Below are 21395 nucleotides of genomic sequence, written 5' to 3'. Positions count from 1 at the left end.
ACTCCTTTTGCAAAACATCTGCATGTTTGAGAGTTTGTCCTTGTGGGGTGCCACATGTGGTGTAGCTGTGCACACAGCCAGAGCGTATTTACCGCATAGGGCTGAGAAATGGACACTGCCAGCAAACTCTGCACTGCTGCCAGTGCTCAGTTCTGTTACAATGAGTTTGCTCCAGCTCCTGCTCTTTTTTTGTGTAAACAGTTGCCTCCCAGCACCACAGTTTAGCTATAATTAATTTCTTAATAAAAATATAATTTATTTTATAATCTAGTCCTGAAACTCGGGTAAATTCTTGTTCTCACTGGCAGTTGTAAGATATCCATATCTCTATGTAATTAAAATCTGTTATTTTATTCCACGTTTAAAAACTAAATTCTAATATACAGTTGGGATTTTTTTGACTTCTTCACACTCAAAATTTAGGAATGACTGTAGGATCTACTTGGCCAATTTTGTCTAAAAAAAATATTTACAATCAGACAATTAGGATTCCTCTGTAGGACTGCAACTTTCCTGTGTCAGTTTTATCTCAATTTTAATACTACCATAATTTTAATAAATAGTGTAACTAGTGAGTGCAAAGTATTTCTTATATATATATTTATGTATCAAACTACAATAAATTAAAATACTGGCTGATACTAGCAGCTACACAGTTTTAATCACTTTTCTGTAAAATAAAAGCTTAAATTATTGGATCCTTTAGTAATGCAAATCTGTGGATGAAGCACTGGCGCTCATCTGGCAAAGCCCAGCTGTCATCTCTGACTCTGGGCAAGGCACCTCAACTTCCTTTGCCCCAGCACATATGCACGCAAAAGCAGCTGTGTAACCCTAGTTATAGCTATTTGCTGCTGTTACCTGGAATTTCTCCAAAGCTTTCATGCAACAAAAATGGCTTTTTTTTCACATGTACTGAATGATCCCTATGAAATACAGAAGAGTTCCAAGTATCAAGATTAACCCAGGAAGCAAAGTATTAACTCTAGTGGAGACCAAGAATTGAACTTGTGCAAGTTTTACCTGAAGACTCACACAGTGATACTTTTCTTATCTTGCACATTTTCAAACATTTCATATCATGCCTTTTTATGACAGGAAATGAGCAACATGAAATCAGTCATATAGGTATCAGCAGCAATACATCCTTTACCAAAACTGTGTGTCATTGGGAAACAAACTTTGGGCCTCTTCCAACATCACATTTTTTTCTTCTCATGGTTATTCTTCCTTCTTAATTGCATGAATTTTTTGCCCTTTTACTATTTCTGACACAGAAAGCAGAAGTATTTCCCAAGTGCCAGAGAAACAGAAATTATGAGATATTCTAGACTGTGGTCAGACATTGTTTTCCAAATGAACCTGGACAGTAAGTAGTTAAAAATCTTCAAATCTGATTATAAAAGTACTTTAAATCTATAACCCATATAAAATTTATATATTATATGATGTAGTGTATCATCTATAACCCAACTATTGACACATCCATATAATTTAAAATAAGAATTGCATGGCCACTTTAAGGCCTCTAAATCCATTTTATAGCTTCACGATCTATGAAGCAATATGACCAGCACATTTTGGTTGAGGCCTCCTGTCCCAGCACAGTTGGCTAGCAGAGCCTGCAGCACACATGCTGCTAAACAGTACAAGTCAGGCCCCTGGATTTCTGCCATAGGAAGCAAAATAATGTTGGACTTCTTCCCATGTGTGCATTTGAGATTTACTTCTCTCAAAGACAGTCCGTGACCTTGACTGTGGTCTTTTAAATTTATGGATTGGTAACAGCGATCTGAAAAATGAAAACACTTGAAGCTCCTTACCCTTCGTATTTACCACACCAGATGGCTGCTAGCAAGTGCTAGCATCAGCCCAGTTTTACCCAGTAACAGTGCTTGGGTAAAAGAACTGCACTTTATCAGAGATGGTGTGAAGGCTTTCTTTTAACAGGTCCAGGTGCTTCTTGCTCTGGTAAGGCATTTTACTGATCTGGAACTCTTTGTCTGAGGGATCTGAAAAATTTATTGCTGGATACTCCTCTCCCAAGGGCATCTATCTCTGTAGCTACAGTAGCTATCAAGTAGTTTTTGCTAGACATGCACTGTTTCTCTTTGCTGGTCAAGCAAAGTTGACCTGATTTTCAGGAAACTCTGTTGCAATCAGTGAACCTCAGTCATCATAAAAACATAGAAATGCAAAGTATGTAAGTGTAATATAACAGTAGATGTCTAAGACAGACCTTCCATTGTCCTGAAATGGTTATCAGTGGTTTCAACTTTTAATAACCAGACCCTAAAAACCCCCACTTTTTCACTTCTTCTCTACCTCATTAGTATCCCTATGTCCCTCACAAAAGCTTGTATATTAAATTGGTTTTGCTGACTAATGACTTCTGTAATGGAGTAGACAATTATTCAGTTCCTAAAGAAAATGAATGTTAAATACAAGGATAAATTTAAGCTTTTCTCCCTGGGATTAGCTTTGGGTTTATGTTGCATCTGTTACCTTACCTTCCATAAGAGCACAGCCAGCAATAGGAAGATGAGAATTCCCACCAACAAACTGATGGCAATGATCCATCCGACAACATACCCACGAGGTTCCAGATTGTGCAAAGCCTCAAAGACCACCTACAAAGCAATTAGAAAAAGATCTTTTTAGAATTGGAAGATGCATTGTTTTCTCTTGTACTTATCTTATTAAACACATTGTATGGTGGCCTCACTGATCGTATTTCATCTGTCAAACAAATAAGGAATGCAGCTTTAATTTAGTGCTTTCCATCAATTTTTCCCAAAGGATTTAAAGCTTTCAAGTGGATTTTGAGTAGTCATGTGTTGGTTCCAAAGAATATCAGCCTCCTCTCCAGCATAACACTTACCCTGCCAACCCCCTATACTGAGCTTGTTCAGGTGCCGGGGCATCAAATGTGCAGAAAGTTTTGCATGAAATAATCCATCCCTTGGATTGGCAGGGATTGCCATGACATCTTGCATGGCTTGTCTTACTCATATTCTGGTCCAGCCAAACTCCCTGATGCTTCACATGAAATATTCATTATGAGCTTCTGTGGGTTAGGTTTTCTCAAGTGAATTTCTTCCCGTTTGCCGTCAGGGAGATGCTGGGGGTGTCTTTCTAGGTGAATAGACAGCAATTAAGAAACTAAAGGAACAGCCAAGTACCCTGATATACCATTTAAATGGTTTTGGGGAGGGGAACAGGGGTTTGGAGTTTCTTAGTTGGGTGGGAGTGTTTACTTCTCAGCTGGGAGCATGTGGGGTTTTTTCCACCTAGGACCTCTCCTGCACAATGGTTTCAACACTGCCATGGATCTCTGCCTGCCACCTGCTTGTAAGACCGCTGCTTGCAAGAGAGAGTCCTGACTGCCCCACTGACTGAGACCTCACCAGATGCCAGCCCTGAGAGGGACAAGCACAGTCCACGGGGGGAGTTTTTTCCTTCCCACTGCCTCCCCAAAGATGAGGTGAGATGCCAGAAGCAGGAGCTGCCCGCTCCGGACCTCTTCTCTGTAAGGCCGTGTAACACCAGGATAAAGCCCTGCCTCCTTCCCAGTGTGTGCCGGCTCCAAATAGCGGTGCCAGAGACCCATCACCACCCGCGTGGGTGCCTGAGGAGTAATTTTCCTTTTTCTTTCCCTGCCTCCCACCTGAGCTGCTGGTATCACCACCAGGGAGGTCCCACTCTTGTATCAGAATGCCACCTGAAGCTGCAAGGGAGATCTGAACCTCCTCTGCCTCACCTGAGTCACCATCACCCTCTGTTGAGCTTGTAGCTACACCAAAGGGGAATTATCTGAATGGGTGGGAAAAGTCGGCTACTGGGGATTTTTTAAACATCATTGTTGTGGTTGTTTGTGCTTCCTTGTTACATATATATATATATTCTAGTAAAGAACTGCTATTCCTTTTCCCATATTCTTGTCTTGAAGCCCCAAAAGTTTTGAAGTCTTTCTGCCCCTTCCCTCAAGTCACTGATGAACAAGTTAAACAGTACTGGACCCAATACTAAACCTTGGCAGACACCACTAGTGACAGGCCTCCAACTAGACGTTGTGCCAGTGTAACACTCTGGTACCTGTTCAACCAGTTCTCAATCCATCTCGCTGGCCATTAATCCAGTCCACACTTCCTGAGTTTGCCTATGAGGAGATTGTGAGGGACAGTGTCCAAAGCCTTGTTGAAGTTGAGATAGACAGTACACACTGCTCTCCCATCATCCATCCAGGTAGCTGTCTATTGAAGTTTCTGACAGAGTTGGGGTTTATATGGGTGGTCCACTAGTATTTCTTACACTATCATAAAAAATATCAGCCTTCCTTTTCCATTCATCTTCCATCTCCATTTATCTTCTTTACAGATAGTTTGCACTCTGATACTGTACACTATAATGTAAAAGCACCAATTGAAATAATGGTACCCAGTCCTAAAGAACCATTTAAATGGGATAATAAGCCCATATTTAGGACAGAAAGCAAAAAGGCCTTTTTAACCTTAGCATGATAAAGTGTCTAAGAAAGTTATGGAACACTGTCATAAACAGTCTCACAGGAAGTCCATGCAGAACTGTACAGAAGGAGCTGCTATCCAAATGGATACAGTACAGCAGTTTCTGATCAACGAAGAGCACAGGATGAGCTTCAAAAAGGAAGAGAGGAGTTTGAATGAAGACATTTTCTTTCTCTACTATTTCCAGCTAAATAGCTGTGGCTCACAACAACTACTCTGCTCTTCTACATTCCACAAGAAGAGAACCAATACTTTGAGCCAAGCCATATCTTAAATTTTTGCCTGAACATGACCCTGTGCAAAACATACCACAATACTGAAGCTGGCATACGGAAATAAAGAAGAGAGGAAATGGCACTCACATCAGAAAAGATTTGAAACTACAGATTAATGTTACATAGCTACAGCATGTCAAGCATGCTCTTTCACAGCTAGGGCTTCCCAGGAACTGGAAGCAAGCTCGTTTGAAGATTAAGATAGCTTCCCAAAACACACACAGTATGCTTCATAATGCAACTCAAGGCTCGACAAAAGGTTTTCTGAGAATAGGAAAAGGACAGTTCCTTTTCTTCTTTTTTTTTGCTTCATTTCCTTTTCTTTTTTTTCTCTAAGCATTAGATAACAATGAAATACAGCAGGGTTTGTATTCCTAGAAAAAAGTATTTCTAAATTTTGAACATTAAAAAATAGCAATCCAATGCATTTTTTAGTGTGCCTATCATTCTTCGATATTCTAAATCCTTTTATAGTTGAAAGTATTTGTCACAGAGATACTGGCTTCTTCCATTTCAGCTGGGGCATGGGTATCACAGTCAGGTGTTACTTCAGTCATTAATGAAATTTTACCACACAATTGCAAGATGTGTTCTGTGCAAGATGCAGAACTAAGGAGAGGACAAGCAATGTATTAACACTCAGGACTGCAGGCCACTTATAAGGCACATTCCCAGCAATGGCTAACTATGTTTTCATTTTAACTTCCAAGCCTATTGTAAAGAATGGTACAGAAACTTGACAAAGTAAGTAAAACAGATGGGAAAAAAGAAGTTCCTGTCATATAAAAGAATTCATTTTTCTGGCAGGTCTAATGAAATATAAATTCAAGACTACAGTTACAGACATGACGGTTGAGGGATACATCTGATGCAAGTAGTTGGGCTTGCAAGCTGCAGATTAAGATGCCGATTTAAATGCAATTGAGCCCCTTGTAGGAGCCCAGACAAGAGGCTGCAAACTGGGTGGTGCCAGCCAGGTGAATGGACACTGAGACAGTAGGAGCAGTGAACTGCCAGACTTTTGGATAACAAAAGGAAAGAAGACCAATGGCACCAAAAAGGTAGAAGACATAGCAGGAACAGAAGATTCAGGAGGTAGAGGGAGATCAATACAATATGTAGTATCAGCTCGTACTTGATTTTTACCAGCTCAGCACAAAAAAAAAAGATAAATGAATTCCTGAAAGTTTAGACACTCTTTTGCATATTCACAGCTCCCAAAATATCATTAACACTTCTAAATATTTCATTCTGGCACACGTGAAAAGACATTGCTGAGGTTTCAAGTCTCTTCTAGGTTTTCAAGGGAAATTTGAATTAGATTAAAGCAAATTTTAACCCTAAATTTTTACATTAATACCTCAAGGGTATTTTAGCTAGTACAACACAGATCACTCTGGTTTGACATAACATCATTCACTCTGTTGACATGGTTATCACAGAGAGCCAAACCACAAAAACAGAGTTCACAGTACTGTTAGCCAAGTCAGACAAAGTCTGGGCACACTTGTGGGCTAGCCCAGCACAAATTCCTGTTTGTATAGAGCTCTCAGTGATTTCCAGCCCACTGGGATAAAGAAACATTTCTCTTCAAGTTTGTGTACTCACTGCTTTTTCTTCTGGGCTCCCATTGGGCAACTCCACTACTCTGAGGTCATGGTCCACCTGCAGCCTTGTCCTTGTGACAAACTGGATGACTGATGAACTGTCCTGGGAAGTAAAAAGAGGAAGAACTGGACTTAGCAACAACAAAAGCAACAACAAAGGCACCAAGCCCCTGCCAAAAAAAGCCCAACAAACCGTCAAACATTTGCCAGTGTAATAGATACACCCAGATAATGCTTAGTGAAGGTTAGGTTGGCAGTTAAGTACCAGCCTGGTTATAACTCTGCTTTGAAAAAATATACTTTATGCTCATAACAGACAGATATAACTGAGCACATTTTTTCAGATTATAACAAAATCAGGTATGTTAGACTTTAAATACATGCTTTGTATTTGGTTTGTTTCCCATATTTACCATGAAAGCAAGAGAGAACATTTCCAAAGACACAGGCAGGTTCAAAATTCACTGTGAAAAATGTTCCGATTTGCTTTTCAAGTTAACAGAAAAATGATACACAGAAACAGGGATAAACTACAATATATCCCAGGGGGAGAACAACTCAATTGAATCTGTGCACGGCAAATATATTAATTACTCACTGTACAATTCCTCTCATTAATATGCATTTCTCCAATAAAATGCCTGGTGCATTTTAACAGGCACATTTCAGTAAAATGCAATTTCAATTTACAGACTAGTCACTTGGATGTAGTTTGGGAAGGGTAGGCAATAGGGAGAAAATTGCATGCACTGGTGACACTCAAACGTGTAAACACTGTATGTCTTTTAAAGGAGTGGTTCTAAAAGCAATCTTAGAAGGGACCCAGCAGATGGGATGAATCTTGGCTATTCCCAAGTCTGAATTTCCCAGAAGCATATATTGCATGCACTCAGTTACTTGTTCTCATATTTCAGTATTTCTATAAGCATGTAACAAATACCTGAAACTTCTGACCTTATCTGTACTTCCTATTTTCAAACATGAACAAACATTAACAGACTTAATGGTTTCAACTGGAAAAGCTCAGGTCTATTAATTACTTTAGCAACTGTTTTCTAATAAGGGCTCTCTCTGATGCTTTTAATCTAACAACTATGAAAGACAGGTCTATTTTAATAGGCTCATGTTATCAGCTTTCTCCTCCATTTATCTTATTCCCTCATAACCTTACAGCATCTCACCAGAATTAGAGTCAGCAATTTTGTAAGTAAAGGAAAATAGGTCAAAATGCAGTAAATCACAAAAAAATTAAAATATTTGCTGTCTCATTCAGTGGCTTTAGAGAAGACAGAAATTAACTTGCAACCAATAGTTTCTTGTCACAAATGTTAAGCTCAGCATTAATGTGGTAATGATGCATCTTCTTTGAATAATAATAATTTGAAGTAAAAATGACAAAATGCTGCCACGTCTCTGTTTACACAGAAAGATAATATATAGCTGGTTACAGTTTACATTCACTTACATTTTTTTAGAATGAATTTTCAGAAATCGATTAGATTTTCAAAAATCTCCAGCCTTAACACCATGCACACAATTAGGGGTTTCATTTGTCATTTTTCAATGTATAAATTTCTTAATTTATTTCTATCTTAATGGGTAAGAACTAGGATAAGCAACTCCATACACACTGTTAATAAACAGATCCATTTTCTTTGATACCATGATTATTTTTCACACACTAGTAAAGAGAGGTAAAAATTGCAAGTTTTAAGTTCATTGGTTCACATAAGCACACTTAAATCGGTATTGAAGACAACCTACAAGGAGACCACATACCTTCTTGAGTATCTCAGTATTCAGCAGCATGTAGATATTTATATCACAGGACTCTGCTTTAGCTAGTGAGCTTAAGTTGCAGTGTAAAATTAAACAAGATCTGCCTGGTCTTTCACAGTCCTACAGGAAATATGGAAGAAGTTGTTAGGCAAAGGAGGTAAAAATCCACCGATAAATGATAAAATTATGTGTCAACAAACACAGCAGAAAACTGCTATCATACAGCACTCCTGTAATGAAATAGCAACTTTCAGGGTCTCAAGATAGCTGGATACAGATACCCGCATGAAAGCAAGCCAGTAAAATTCAGTTCCCTACAGAGCTGCTGAGCCAGGCAACCATTCAGGAGTGGAAGGAACAGGACTGCAGCTGGATATCAGTCCTCTGTGTGTGTCAGGCACCAAGTACAGTGCAGTGACCCACTGCCCTCATGTGTCTTTGACAGAACATGGGAGCAAAGGCTCAGGTAACCAGGTGTGTGCTGCCGTAACTAAACTAAATCCCTTTCCACTGCACTTCCTGAAACTTCATATTTACATCTAAAAAACAGACTATTATAAATGTCACTAACTGTCCCCCTAGCAAATCATCAGTATTACTATATATGCTCCATAAAGAACTATCTGCTTCAGATCCTCATGCCAAACCATGCAACATGTTATGTAAAATATGCTGTATGTTCAAGTGGTGCCATAAGTGGTACCATTTCTTACCAATACTTTTCTGCCAGACTTTGTAAAAAAAGCAAATATTGTGTGGAAAATATTTTCATTCGCTTGAGGAACAATGCATGGGCTGTGGTTTCTGCGGAAAGAACAGCTTCCTTTGTCCTGACCAACCTGCAAATGAACAATTATAAATCACAATTATTATTCTGAATTAATGAAATTATACAAGAAGGTTGAATTAGTCAGTCTGTAAAAACACACCTAAATGACTGGACTCCCATTAATAGTCAAAAGAGTAAAATAACCACATGAGGGGTCAAAAAATCCTAAAGAAAGTATCTGAAGTAAGCCAGATGAACCATGCATTGAAAATGCTTTGACTGGACAGGATGCAAATGTGTCTAACCTAGCTCACGGGTAGGTGTCTGTGTTCTACACATCTGGAGACAGAGGAGAAAAACCTCAGCAAAATATGACATTTAAAATCAACAGTTGTCCTAGTTACAGAGATAGTAGCCAGAGTTTAGCATCAGGGCTGACCCCAAATCTTTCTCTACATCAATACCCGCACAAGTTTGTTTATTGTCTCTTTATGACTTGGAGTCGGAAACAGAGCCTCTGTGTTCTACCCCAGTTCACAAAACGGGGGGGGGGGGGCGTGCTTCGTGCCATTAAGGACAGGGGTGGGAAGCACGGAGTTCTCCCGCCCGTTCTTTCCAGGCTCCGAAGCATCCCAAAATCCGCGCAGCCACTGCCGCAGGGCAGAACCGCTCCGCCAGTTCCAGCGCTGGGCCAGGGCGAGCCCCAGCTGGGCGGCGTGGAGCGGGGACACGACAGCGCCCACTGCTTTTCCAGACTTTTTTTTTTTCCCCTGTTCCTGTTCCCCGTTGGTTATTCATTCGGCGGAAGGGAGGGATGAAGTTTCGGAACCCCGGAGGCTGGCTTGCCACGCTCTTTCCGTCGTTCTGCCTCTCCCGGCTACGTGCCCGGGGAGGGATTCTCCACCATTCTGCCCGGGATAATCCCGCGATTTCCTCCGCCTTTGTGTGCGGGTGCTGAAGCGTTTGCCTGAGTATTTCTTGTTATTATCCCTGTTTTCCTTAAGTAACTCTTATTCTTTTCACTTGCATCTCTCCGTATTTATCTCTCCTAAATGGCGGAAAGGGGAGAAGTTAAAACTAAGGGGAAGCAACTTATTTTGGAGACCCCCATCCCCGTAAATTGTCTTAAACTAAGACAAGTGTTACCCTTTGTACTAGGTTGTTTGATGTTTTGGGCAACTCAGGGGCATCCCTGTTTATATCAGAACTAACAAGATAAATCTTTATGTAAATGCACAAGCCTAGGCACTACATCTGTTCTTTTACCTTTAGCAGAAATAGTACAGACCCCCCTTTTTATGTCATTAGTTTATGCACTTGTCCAAGAAAGTGGATGACTGAGGGAAGCAAGACTTGAAGAGTACCAAACTCTGATAAAAGGAGCTTCAAACAAGATAATCTTGCTCAAGAAAAGCCTTCCCACTTTTTGCGATTTACGAATATTTACTGAAAAAAATTACCGAAATTTAATAAAACCTATAACAACAAAGTATCAGCAAATTCTTCCTGCTATCATCTTTAAAGCTTGCAAGAGTGAGAGAGGGAGGTTTTCGCACAAACCACCAAATGACATTCTTACACATCCTGCTGATGACCTCCTCACATCCTCTGACAGGATGAAAAACTGAAAATTTGTACCTTATTCAAGTCATAAATCCTTGAAAGAGGGAGGAAAAAAAGCTGTTACAGATACAAAATTACTGCACACTCTGAGTCTAATTCAGCATTACACAGTTTGTGTTAAGTACTGTGAAAAAAAAAAAAAAACAAAACGCAAGTCTCTCTAGATTTTAAATGCTATTTTCCAGACAAGTGATAGCTATGTCTCTTTGAAATATGTACCTTTTCTTCTTCACTAGCCCGCAAATTCTTCATAATCTGTTCTTTGCAATATGTATTCACAACATGACTTAACATAATCTGTTTTTACATTTCCAACAGATATACCCAAAGTTTACAGTCTCCTTGGGCTCAATTGAAGATTAAAACTGATTTGTCTAGATCACCTGAAATAAGTTTTCATTATTTATTTTAGGTAAGAGATTCACAAAGCCCACAGACATTTATTTCTTTGATCTTTCATTAGATCCATATCAACTAGAAGGATCTATTAAGTATTTGTTCTTTATTCCTGAAAGTTTAAATTACAGATGTCATTAGATTTATGCAAGAGATACAGGAAGGACAGTACAAGTTTCTGTGCTACACAAGGTTTTGGCATACTCTCTAAGTAGTTCTGATTTATATCTTGTAAAAGTACAGTGTAAGAATGAGCCAAAGTAGAAATATCTTACAAGACTAAAATGAATTGTCTAGCATGAAGCAACATAAACCTGGTTCTTTCTCCTTTATCTTTTTTTAAACTGAAGACTACCCCCAGAGTGGTCTTCCCAGGATCCAGTATCCAACATCTTACAGAAACAGCAGAAGGGACTTTTTTGAGCAGTGTATAGGATGTGGAAAGAGATGTGCACTGCCTTTCTGGTCAGTGCAAGAACTGTACAGAAGCCACAGAGAAATGTCAATATCTAACTCCTAACAAAAATTAACAGCTGGGGCAGGGAACAAGAGGCACAAAAGGGAGGCTCTCTAAAATCCTACACTAAGACTACAGATGGGGAAATAAAAACCTTTCCCAAGAGAGGTACCAAGTAGAAGTAGCCCTGCAGCCTTCCAAGAAGGGACTTTCAAGGGGCTTTGTTGGAGCTGTCTTCTGAAGGTTGTTTCATTCTGTTTTCCAGAAACAACTCATTAAGTCCTGAATAAAATCATTTGTGGTCTGCTGCATTGGTCTGGAGCATACAGATAAATTTGTACTGAAAGTGTACCTGAAATCTGTGCCCAGACAGAGGTAGACAAAGTCCACGTTAGCACACAAACAGGCCAAAGTAAAAAGGTAAACCAGGCTAACTGCATACTGTCTTCAGCACCTATGCCCATATTACACATTTTTCTAATCTGGTCTGAGTTGGGTCCTGTGGCCTGAATGTGCTGCAACCACGAATTAATGGCTGACCTAGAAGACTTCACTGAACAGCTTTACATTGCAGGGGAAAAAAAAAAAGCCTAATTTCAAAGATCTTGAATTATTTGTTAATTTTTCTTCTTCTCTATATTCAGTGGACTATGTCATCACATACAGTCTAGAGCACCACACATACCAGGAGGTTTTTTGAGTAGCAGTGTAAAATTTTTATAACACAGAGGTTAACTGTTACTAATTACTGATCCTAGCCTTCAACTCCTGGAAAACATTTCTAATTAAAAAATTACATTATTTGCAAAGAATTTACATTTTCAGAATTCCAATTCTAAACTAAAAAATTTGTAAGGGGGTGGTTGTCTGATGGAAATCCAAACATTTTAAAAATCTTTTCACACAGATTTGATATACCTATTATTGTCATTTTCATTATTAGAATGAAGCATGCTTTTGCTATCTTGAATGTCTTCAACTTTCATGTGAAGCAAACCACCATCAAAAGTAAAATCTTCCCACAGAAGTTTATACTGACAATCATTTCTTTTTACCATGGTTGGGATTTCCCATTCTCTAGCAATGTCTTGTCTTAGGTTGGAAAACACTTAACATCAATACACACATCATGTTTTTTCTAGTTTTTAACCTCAATTTCAAAGGCGCTTTTGTCAAACTGCTCAGCCTCAGTGTAAATAAAGGTTAAAAAAAACATCATTCTGATATTCTGGAATATCAGAGTGATTAATGCAATAGCACAGCCTGCACTCGGATATCATGTGCATTCTTGAACACCACTGGATGTCAGAATAGCCTTCAGCATTTCTCAGTAACAACACATTATTGTCAGGTGCCTCATGTAGACATCTGCGGCACTTGAAAATCACCACCTTTCAGACAGTTTTAAGTGGACATCCAAAATCTAAGGGACCGAAAAAACATTACCTGCTCCAGAATACAGTAATTTCACGACTATAAGGCGCACCCTTTTGACTAAAATTTTCCCCCAAACCCAGAAGTGCACCTTATAGTCCGGTGCACCTTATATGATGTACAAGGTTGCGACATTTGCCACCCCGGAAGTGTGAGCCACAATGGGGGGGGCGGTGCCGCAGGAGCGCCGAGTCGCGATGGGGGGTGGGAGTGGGCGACCACGGCCGGCAGGAGCCACACAGGGAGAAAGGGAGTCAGCGCCAGCCCCAGCCACCGCGTGGGGAGAGTGGGAGGCGGCACCGGTCCCGCACGGGCCACACAGGGAGAGAGCAGAGCGGCACCACCCCAGCCCCGTACGTGCCGCACAGGGAGAGAGCGGAGCGGCGCTGGCCCCGACCGCCAAACGGGGAGAGAGGGAAGCACTGCTGCTGGTCTGGCGCAAGCCCTGTGGGGAAGGTGGGAGCAGGCGGTTATAGAAGCCATGAGTCGTGGCCACCCTGAGCCAACCCAGACCACGGGCAGCCCCAAGCCATCCCGGACCACCGCGAGTCGCGGTTGCCCTGAGCCCTGCCTCAGCACGGGGAGGGCGCCTGGGACTGCATTTAAAGGCTACGCCAATCTGTGAAAAATGTTTGCAAATTGAGCACATGCCAGTAAACCCGCTATGGCGCTATTCTGTTACTAATTCGTTACTTTGTTGAGCGCCACGCGGCTCCTCGCTGCAAAAAAAAGTGTGCCTTCTAGTCCGGTGTGCCTTATATGATCTACAAAGTTGCAAAATTTGCCGACTCCCGGGGGGTGCGCCTTATAGTCTGGTGCACCTTATGGTAGTGAAATTACTGTATATATATATGTGTATGTGTACGTATATATTTGTGTAGTCTCCTATTGTATTCAGCATGTGTGCATATACATGTAAGATGCATTAATATCAAGAGAGACAAACCAGAACATCTGCACTACACAGACTGTAAATGCACCTTGCCTCTCTATAACAGGCCCCTACATGTCACCATAACTCTGCAAAGGCTAATAACATTAATAATCTATCCTCATGCAGAGTACTACCCATTCCAACCCACACCATTCTCTCATGTTATGATTCTATAAATGACCACACACTCATTCAGAGACAAGTTAGTCTCTAGCTTTGTTAATTTAGTGTAAGTTGCTCTCCCCTTGAAAAGCCTATGAACATGCTCGAGAGACATTTAAATAGGACCACCTGTACAAAGAGTTACTCTGCCAACTTCTTCTTGTCAACACAAACCACAAATTTCTCAGAGAAAAGATATAACCACTGGAGAAAGCATGCACGTTACTTCATGCTTGTAAAATGCTCTATCTGGAACAAGGCAGAAATTACTGCAGGATGACTTTAATGGATTCCAAATATTTGAATCTGAATTACTTTTTTCCTGCTACTTTATAGGTTGAGCAGAGGCAAACCCATGAAGTAACAATGGTTTTTAATCATGTAAGATTACACTACTCTTGAGAAAAAGTGACAAGAGGACATTTCAGAGTGTAACAGCTGTATGTAAAACATATCATGTAGACTCCACACACACCACATCCTAAAAAGCCTGCAGGATTTTTAATAGGGCTGTATGAGAATAGCACGTTGAATTTATTGCATACACAGGAATAATCATCTCTGACTTTCCCTGCATGGGTCAGGATTTATGAGAATACTTGGGCCTGATTTGCAACTCCAAGAAGGAGGTATCATTGTAAAGGGAAAAACACCACACATTTTCCCGTAAACACAGAGGATAACCAAGGGCTGTGAATGAAGCCAGGTCACCTGGGAGTGGTTGGCGTTTCTAGGAGAGATAATACAGCTACTGCCTCTGCACATTTCCGTTCTGCTATCACCTCTGTTTCCTACTTTCAGGGTACTTACATCGTCTCTGCCCATCTGTAGCTACTCTCAGAACAAGGCAATTTCTAGCAAGCCTTTGGGGTCTTTCAGAAATTGTTGGGGTCCAGTAAACTGTTAGCAAGCAGTTTAAGGGTTTAGGCCACATTACCTGTAACATAAACTTCACAGGTGAACTGAAAGTCAGTGGCCCCTTCTAGATTTAACCTTGACCCATTAACATGCATCAAAGGCAACACCTCCCATTTTTCAGGGCACAAGATATCAACCTGGGATGAAGGAAATTACATACAATTTCAAAATGGGCTGGACAGGACAGTTGAGGAACAAGCACAAGAACTGGATATTAGCAGCTGACATAGGGTTAAGCATGTGCAAATGATAGGAGTCTCTTGGAAGAATGAGACAGAAAAATGGGAGGAAAACTGGCTGCTGCTTCCAATAAAGGATTATGTACAATCTCCCTGTTGCATTGCTGTATGTAAGAAGCCAAGGGCTATTCCCATATTTAATGACTGACATTTTACAAAATAAATGAGTGAGCAAATGTGTATCTTCAGCTCATTACTTATACTAGCAACACTAGATTTCCACTAATGCAGAAGAATTCATTATGGTATTAAAATTTACAGTTTCCAGGTTCTTTCCCAGTAAATCTGGGATTCCCTTCTTGAGCTAAATCATCACTAGTTGTGGAGGAAGGGAGGGCCTGGAAGCCAGCAGAACTCAGCTGATACAAAGCAAATATGTAGGTGGAATGCAGACGTGAGTGCATATGATAAAACAAAACCCACATCTGACCTCAGAAAAAGTGTGTGGGCAAGTTCAGGGAAAACATCCAGAGACACAACATATTTGGAACAGCAATTTTACTTGCAGGAAACATGCTCAAGGTCTGAACACAGGCCAGTCATTTCACAAAATTTTTAGCATTGTTCGACTCTGTAATGGATGCCTTTCTCATCATCCCTGGGCTATACTGACTCCGAAGGACTAGGAGTTTGGCCACGGTCTAGAAATTGCTGGCAGAGAGTTTTTACATATTTTCCCTTGTATGTTTTTTTAAACTGTCTTATTTATGTATGAATAACTAAGCAGTGGTTCAAGTTTTGAAACTTGAAAAATAAATAACAGATGCGTTTGTCTGTCTTTGTTGCTAACCGTAGCACATTCATCCTAGTATTAGGGAAGAAATGTATGCAAGTATTCTGATTCAAAGATACTTATTCACCCTTTATTAGGTGAACAAAGAATTGATAAGCAGGGTTTATCTAGCATGTCACACTGAGAAAAAAAAGGGTACTGACAAGAAATTCCAGACAAGGTCAGACTTCCAACAGTAGACAAATAAGTTATGTAAATATGTTCTCTGACTACTTGCGCCATATGCCAAGAATGTTTAATATTCACAGATAACAAAATATATTTGAAGCAGAGTCTTGTTGATTCTGGTAATACATTTAAGAGACAGTGAAACAACAGAAAATAATTTTTAAAATTAACCCATTTTACACAACCCTTGAAAGATTTGAACTAAAAATAGCAATGATGGCAAGGAAAACCAGTAGTCCATGGATCCAATTAAGTAGCCTTACTAGACAACGAGAAGAGGCAAGTGGAAACAAAGTGGAGATGCTAGAGCATTAAACCAGCTTAGAGGAGTACACCATAGTTCTGGTTTCTGCTCCTCTAGATCACAGGAGAATGTACCAGATGCATGTTTGGCATAAGTCATGCTAACCAGATTGCAATGTCTTTAGATGTTTTTCTGATGCACTTAACATACAGCTCAATTAAATAATCAGGTTTGATAAGCATGATTCTTGCAACATTGGCCTGGTCTTGGCCCTGCAGCCAATTTGCACATACTTAGCAGCAATTCCCAGAAGTACTGCTCTCAAGAACTGGTGATTCCTACCCAGTTTTGTGACAAAAGCAAAGAACTCATATAAAGTTCCTGACTTACAAGACAGCGGATTAATTCCTAGACAGAACTGAATAAGCCACTTGTACACAGAAATAAGAAGCAATGACCACTTGGTATAATTTAACTGTGAGGTCCACACAAGGTTCAGTCCTAGGAGTGAATGACCACCACCTTACACAAAAAACAGTTTACCACTAACATTCACGTGCTTCTTATATATTGGCCTCTGGCAGATGAAACCTGAGAAAGGGTCACTGAGAAGTACTTTTCCTCTCCCTATGATGAACTGTGAAATGCTTAACCAACATGTGAGGCGACAAATTATTCTCAGGGTATGTCTCTATTTAAAAAGCTCCTGAGATCACTTGGCATTTGATGTTCCTTCAGCTAGGTTGTATGTCTATAGCACATCCTCTTCTGCAGCCTCACCTATGATGACACAAATAAGCCCATGTTTGTTCTTTACCTAATTGTCAAACTTTCCCTATGGGCTGTGTTGATGGTAGGATGAGGAGCTCTCAAGACTGTGCAGGTAAGTACATTCCCTGTAGGGCTCCAACAACTCCTGTGGGGTGTTTCACTAAAGTAGATGTTTGAGTGTGTCAGAAAGGTGTCTAAGACCTAAACTCTCTTTAGAGGCAGTGGAGAGACGGTAGGACTTTCAAGAGAATGATTTTCCTTATCTATGTAGACAACTGAAGATTAAAAGGGTAATTCTCATTCAAAAATCCTCTTGGGGGATGGAGAAGATATATTCAGTTAAGCAGAAGATGTCCTTTGTTTCCAAGACATCCTCAGAGTTCCCTCCAAGAAATGGTTTATTGATACTTTTGAGACCATGTGGTACCTTGCAGAAGACTGGAATGATACACTTTTAAAGCCAGGCAAAAAAATCCAATAAAATATGTTCATTTTCACTCTGATACATGAACAGGGAGGAAAACCCTTCTGTCACCAGATATGCACGGATACCATTGTTTAAAATGCTTCCTTGTTTTTTGCTTCCTTCATTTAGACCACAGATCTTGTACATTAGTTAGGCTAGTCTAAGAGTCAGGTTTTAAAGCAGAACTGTGTGTTAAAGAATTTGCCAAGCAATTATATTCTGAATTTCCTTCTTCATTGTTTTTGGCAGGAAAAGCTATACCAATGGCAAAATGGTGAATTCTTACACTCATTCCTTCAAAAAGAAGAAAAAAAATTTAAAAACATCTGTAGATTTTCTTTTCATTCAATATCTTTCAACAGGGGGAGCTTTCTTCCCTGGCTAGGAAACTTACCAAAAAAACAAGTATGTGTGTGTGTATATATATTTGTATTCACATACATGTTGGTTTTTTTCCATGCCTCAGCAAAACTTCTGATTGTTACATGATTACTTCTGGTAATCTGCCAAAATTCCTGTTTCCTTTCTTTATCGAAAGGAAAATCAGCCATCTTTTTCAAAACTGGAATTCACATATTCAGCCAAAAAAATAAGAGCTATGGGCCATTCACAAAGTAGCAACACTTTCAGCTGACCCAAAATTGATTAATAATTAATCAAACTGCTCCTCATTTAAAAGGCCATTATTTTTGGGGGCACAGTGTTGTAAAATTTCAGTAACTAAGTAATTTGACCAATTTCACTTTTGTTTAGAAGCTCACAACTGGACAAGAATATCATGTTGCTGTAGCATGATTTAATATATGGATCACTGTGGGTTTTTCCCCGTGTTTCAATGGCCTTGATTTTTATATTATTAGACTTTCTTGAAAGAATTTTTTTTTTTTACATTTAAAATGCCTTTTCCAAGAACATCTTCTTTAGAATTTTAAAAAAATCCACTGCTTATACAAATACCATATCACTTTCATTTCTACCAGACTTGGTTAAAACAACTGGAAAAGGTCAAAAAATGTGTTCAAATCTGGTTTCACCTAAAGACCCCGACTAGGAAGTCACAGAAAACTTTCTGCCATGTTAAGAAGTTTTGCTCCATCTTCAAAGATTCACTCAGCAATGCATGAAAAGATTATTTTGAAATACTGGAAATGCTGTGAGCTCTGACCAATGCACAGCTTTTGTATTATGATGCAGATGGTAAAAATGCTGGGTTTTTTAGATTTATTTTAAGGTCTTAACTCAGGAAAAATCTTAATTTTATGGCTGGGTAACCTTTCCTGCATAACAATGGAAACTTAAAAGACAGTAAAGTTCATCTTTGCATAAAGAGTTTCAGTTCATCGTGCTGACATTAGGAACTCTTTCCAAGCTGGTTTGCAGTCCTGCTCCCTGCTCCTGTCTAAAGACAACTGTGCCATGCTGGACCACACTGTATGCTTCTGCCTCTCCTCACAGCCATCCTGGATATGCCAGATGCACTAGTTTCTCCTGCAAGGGACAGGGCTAGGCAGAGCCAGATCCAGTTGATATCACTGAGGTGCTCTGCACTGGGGGTGGGGCAGGGAACATATCCAACTGCATAAGCAAAAATGGTTTGGAACAGTCATTTAAAAAGCAATTAAAGTGAAAGAGGCAGGAAGGTCAGAAAGTACCTGTACAATTTTCTGTACAAATTTCTGCACAATACGTTCCTGGAAGGAGTACAGTAATTTCACGATTATAAGACACACCTGATTGTAAGCCACACGTCCCAGTGTTGGCAACTGTCTTGGGTTACAATACAGAGTGTGATAAAAGGTATCTATTCCATCACCATCTGTTGAGGGTAGGGGCAGTGATCCATATCTCTGTGGGAGATATTCTGCTATTGGGCCATCCACTGAAACCAGGCAGGGCATTGTTCTTTATCTTTTCACAACCCATCCTTCCTCCAGCCAGTCATTTTCTGCTAATGGCCCATTGAGTCCCACCGTGTGACTGATAAAATTACTTCATCCCATTGGAAGTTGCTCCAGCCAGGGGGAAGAGCCCAACATTTTTTACCAAGATAAAACAGAGGTTTTGGGACACTGAAATAGCCCTTTCTCCACTGGACTCCAGAGGAAAACCGGATTTCTCCACATCACCACTGGACCTCCAGAGGGAAACTGCACCTTCTACAAAACCACTGCTTCAACTGAATCACATCTGTCACTGCAAGACGACTGCAACCACCATTTAATGGGACTGCTACCAACACCCTGCCTGACAGGGTGTCAGGTTGTACTCTGACTTTGCCAGGGTTTGGAGTTTGTTTCTTTGTAGTACTGTATTTCTATTTTAATTTCCCTTGAAAGAACTGTTATTCCTAATTCCCATATCTTTGCCTGAAAGCCCCTTGATTTCAAAATTATTATAGTTTGGAGGGAGGGGGCTTACATTCTCCATTTCAAAGAGAAGCTCCTGCCTTTCTCAGCAGACACCTGTCCTCCAAACTAAAACAGTAACTTTTTGTTCTTTGTCCAAATATATATAAGCCGCACCTGATTATAAGCTGCACTTCTGGGTTCAGACCAAAATTTCAGTCAAAATGGTGCGGCTTATAATCGTGAAATTACTGTAATTTCCTCCCGTAATCTAGCTATGCCTTTAAATATGGTACCAAAATATGTGTGTGCCAGTGTAAGTCATTGAAATTAAGAGACTACATGCAGAATGACTAACACAAAGGGCTAAAATAAATGTTGTTGTAAGTGCAAAATGTTCCTGCACAATCCTTCTGTCAAATGTGGCAACCAGCAGAAACATGAATTGCTGCTGGAAAAAAAAGTTGCTGTCTCAAATACTATCAGCAAATATTTTTGTCTGGGAGTTCACATATATGCTTTCAGAGACAAGACCTGAAATGTTAAATGACATAAATAAATAAACAAACCATCTACCAACAAGCATGAGGTTTTCCACATAATTGCATCAATAGACAGGCTTGCCTCTCTGTCGAGCATGAAGCTGTGAGCTTGACAATTTCAACATATGCCTCAAGGAATACTCACATCCAACCACACTTTAGAGATCTTTGTCAGTCCTTCTTAGCTTAGTTTTAGGTTTTAAACACCAGCATTGCAGCAGACAAAGCATCTTATTTCTATGCTGGAAGATAAAACCTACAGATAATAAGAAGAAATTACACTTAAGTTTTAAAATTGACTATATTTCTTTTACATCCTGTAAGTGAAGAAAAACTTCAGTTACTTTGGGACCTTTCAGGCAATGAGACAGCAAGCTTTAACTCCTCTCCCTAACTTCTTTCTGCTCCTTACAGACATTGCTGTGCAAATGCAGGAAGAAAAATTACATGACTGCTATACAAACTGGTCTTAAAAATGTAACCTGTCCTCAGCCAGCACTTGTAGCTCTGGGGCTGACTCCCTTACACTTTTTCTCTTTCAACATTCACAGGACAAGACCAGTATTTATTTTACACAGCTTTCCCTAATGAACATGACAAGTGTTTCTAGAGTCCCATGCTCAGGCAGCTGTCAACTTAAAGGCAACTTGTAAAAGGAATTATCTTCAATTCTTCCATTGATTCATTCAGTTTTACTTTACATTTTAAAATCTTACTGATATCCAGCTATCATAAAAGCACAATCCAGGTCTCACCTCTGTAGAAACAAGTGTGAAGTGAATACGCCAACTATAATAGGACAACTGGAGGACTTCTCTTTGTTCTTGCGAGAGAAGGACTTTTTATTGCTCCCTAAACAGAAGTGATGGGAAGGGTTGGACCAGGAACTAGTGGCCTAGGCTAACTGGCCCATTTAAGGTTGATGGAGACAGGAGTCACAAGACTGA

At 40.0% G+C, this 21395-nt stretch overlaps 1 protein-coding gene across 1 annotated transcript in view; it reads right to left on the bottom strand.

Annotated features, from left to right (window-relative positions):
• The window catches only part of ITGA9 (integrin subunit alpha 9), a 227338-nt gene that overhangs the window by 23996 nt on the left and 181947 nt on the right, over positions 1-21395 (bottom strand). Inside the window, exons 24-27 of the mRNA XM_033077526.1 lie at positions 8901-9026; positions 8188-8307; positions 6410-6511; positions 2511-2630 (exon numbers count right to left, since the gene is read on the bottom strand). Of these exons, the coding sequence (XP_032933417.1) occupies positions 2511-2630; positions 6410-6511; positions 8188-8307; positions 8901-9026 (468 nt within the window). The remainder of the gene's footprint in view (positions 1-2510; positions 2631-6409; positions 6512-8187; positions 8308-8900; positions 9027-21395) is intronic.

This window comes from Catharus ustulatus, chromosome 1 (genome assembly GCF_009819885.2).
Source record: "Catharus ustulatus isolate bCatUst1 chromosome 1, bCatUst1.pri.v2, whole genome shotgun sequence".
Classification (NCBI taxonomy): Eukaryota; Metazoa; Chordata; class Aves; order Passeriformes; family Turdidae; genus Catharus; species Catharus ustulatus.
This window is presented reverse-complemented; position numbering and strand designations above follow the sequence as displayed.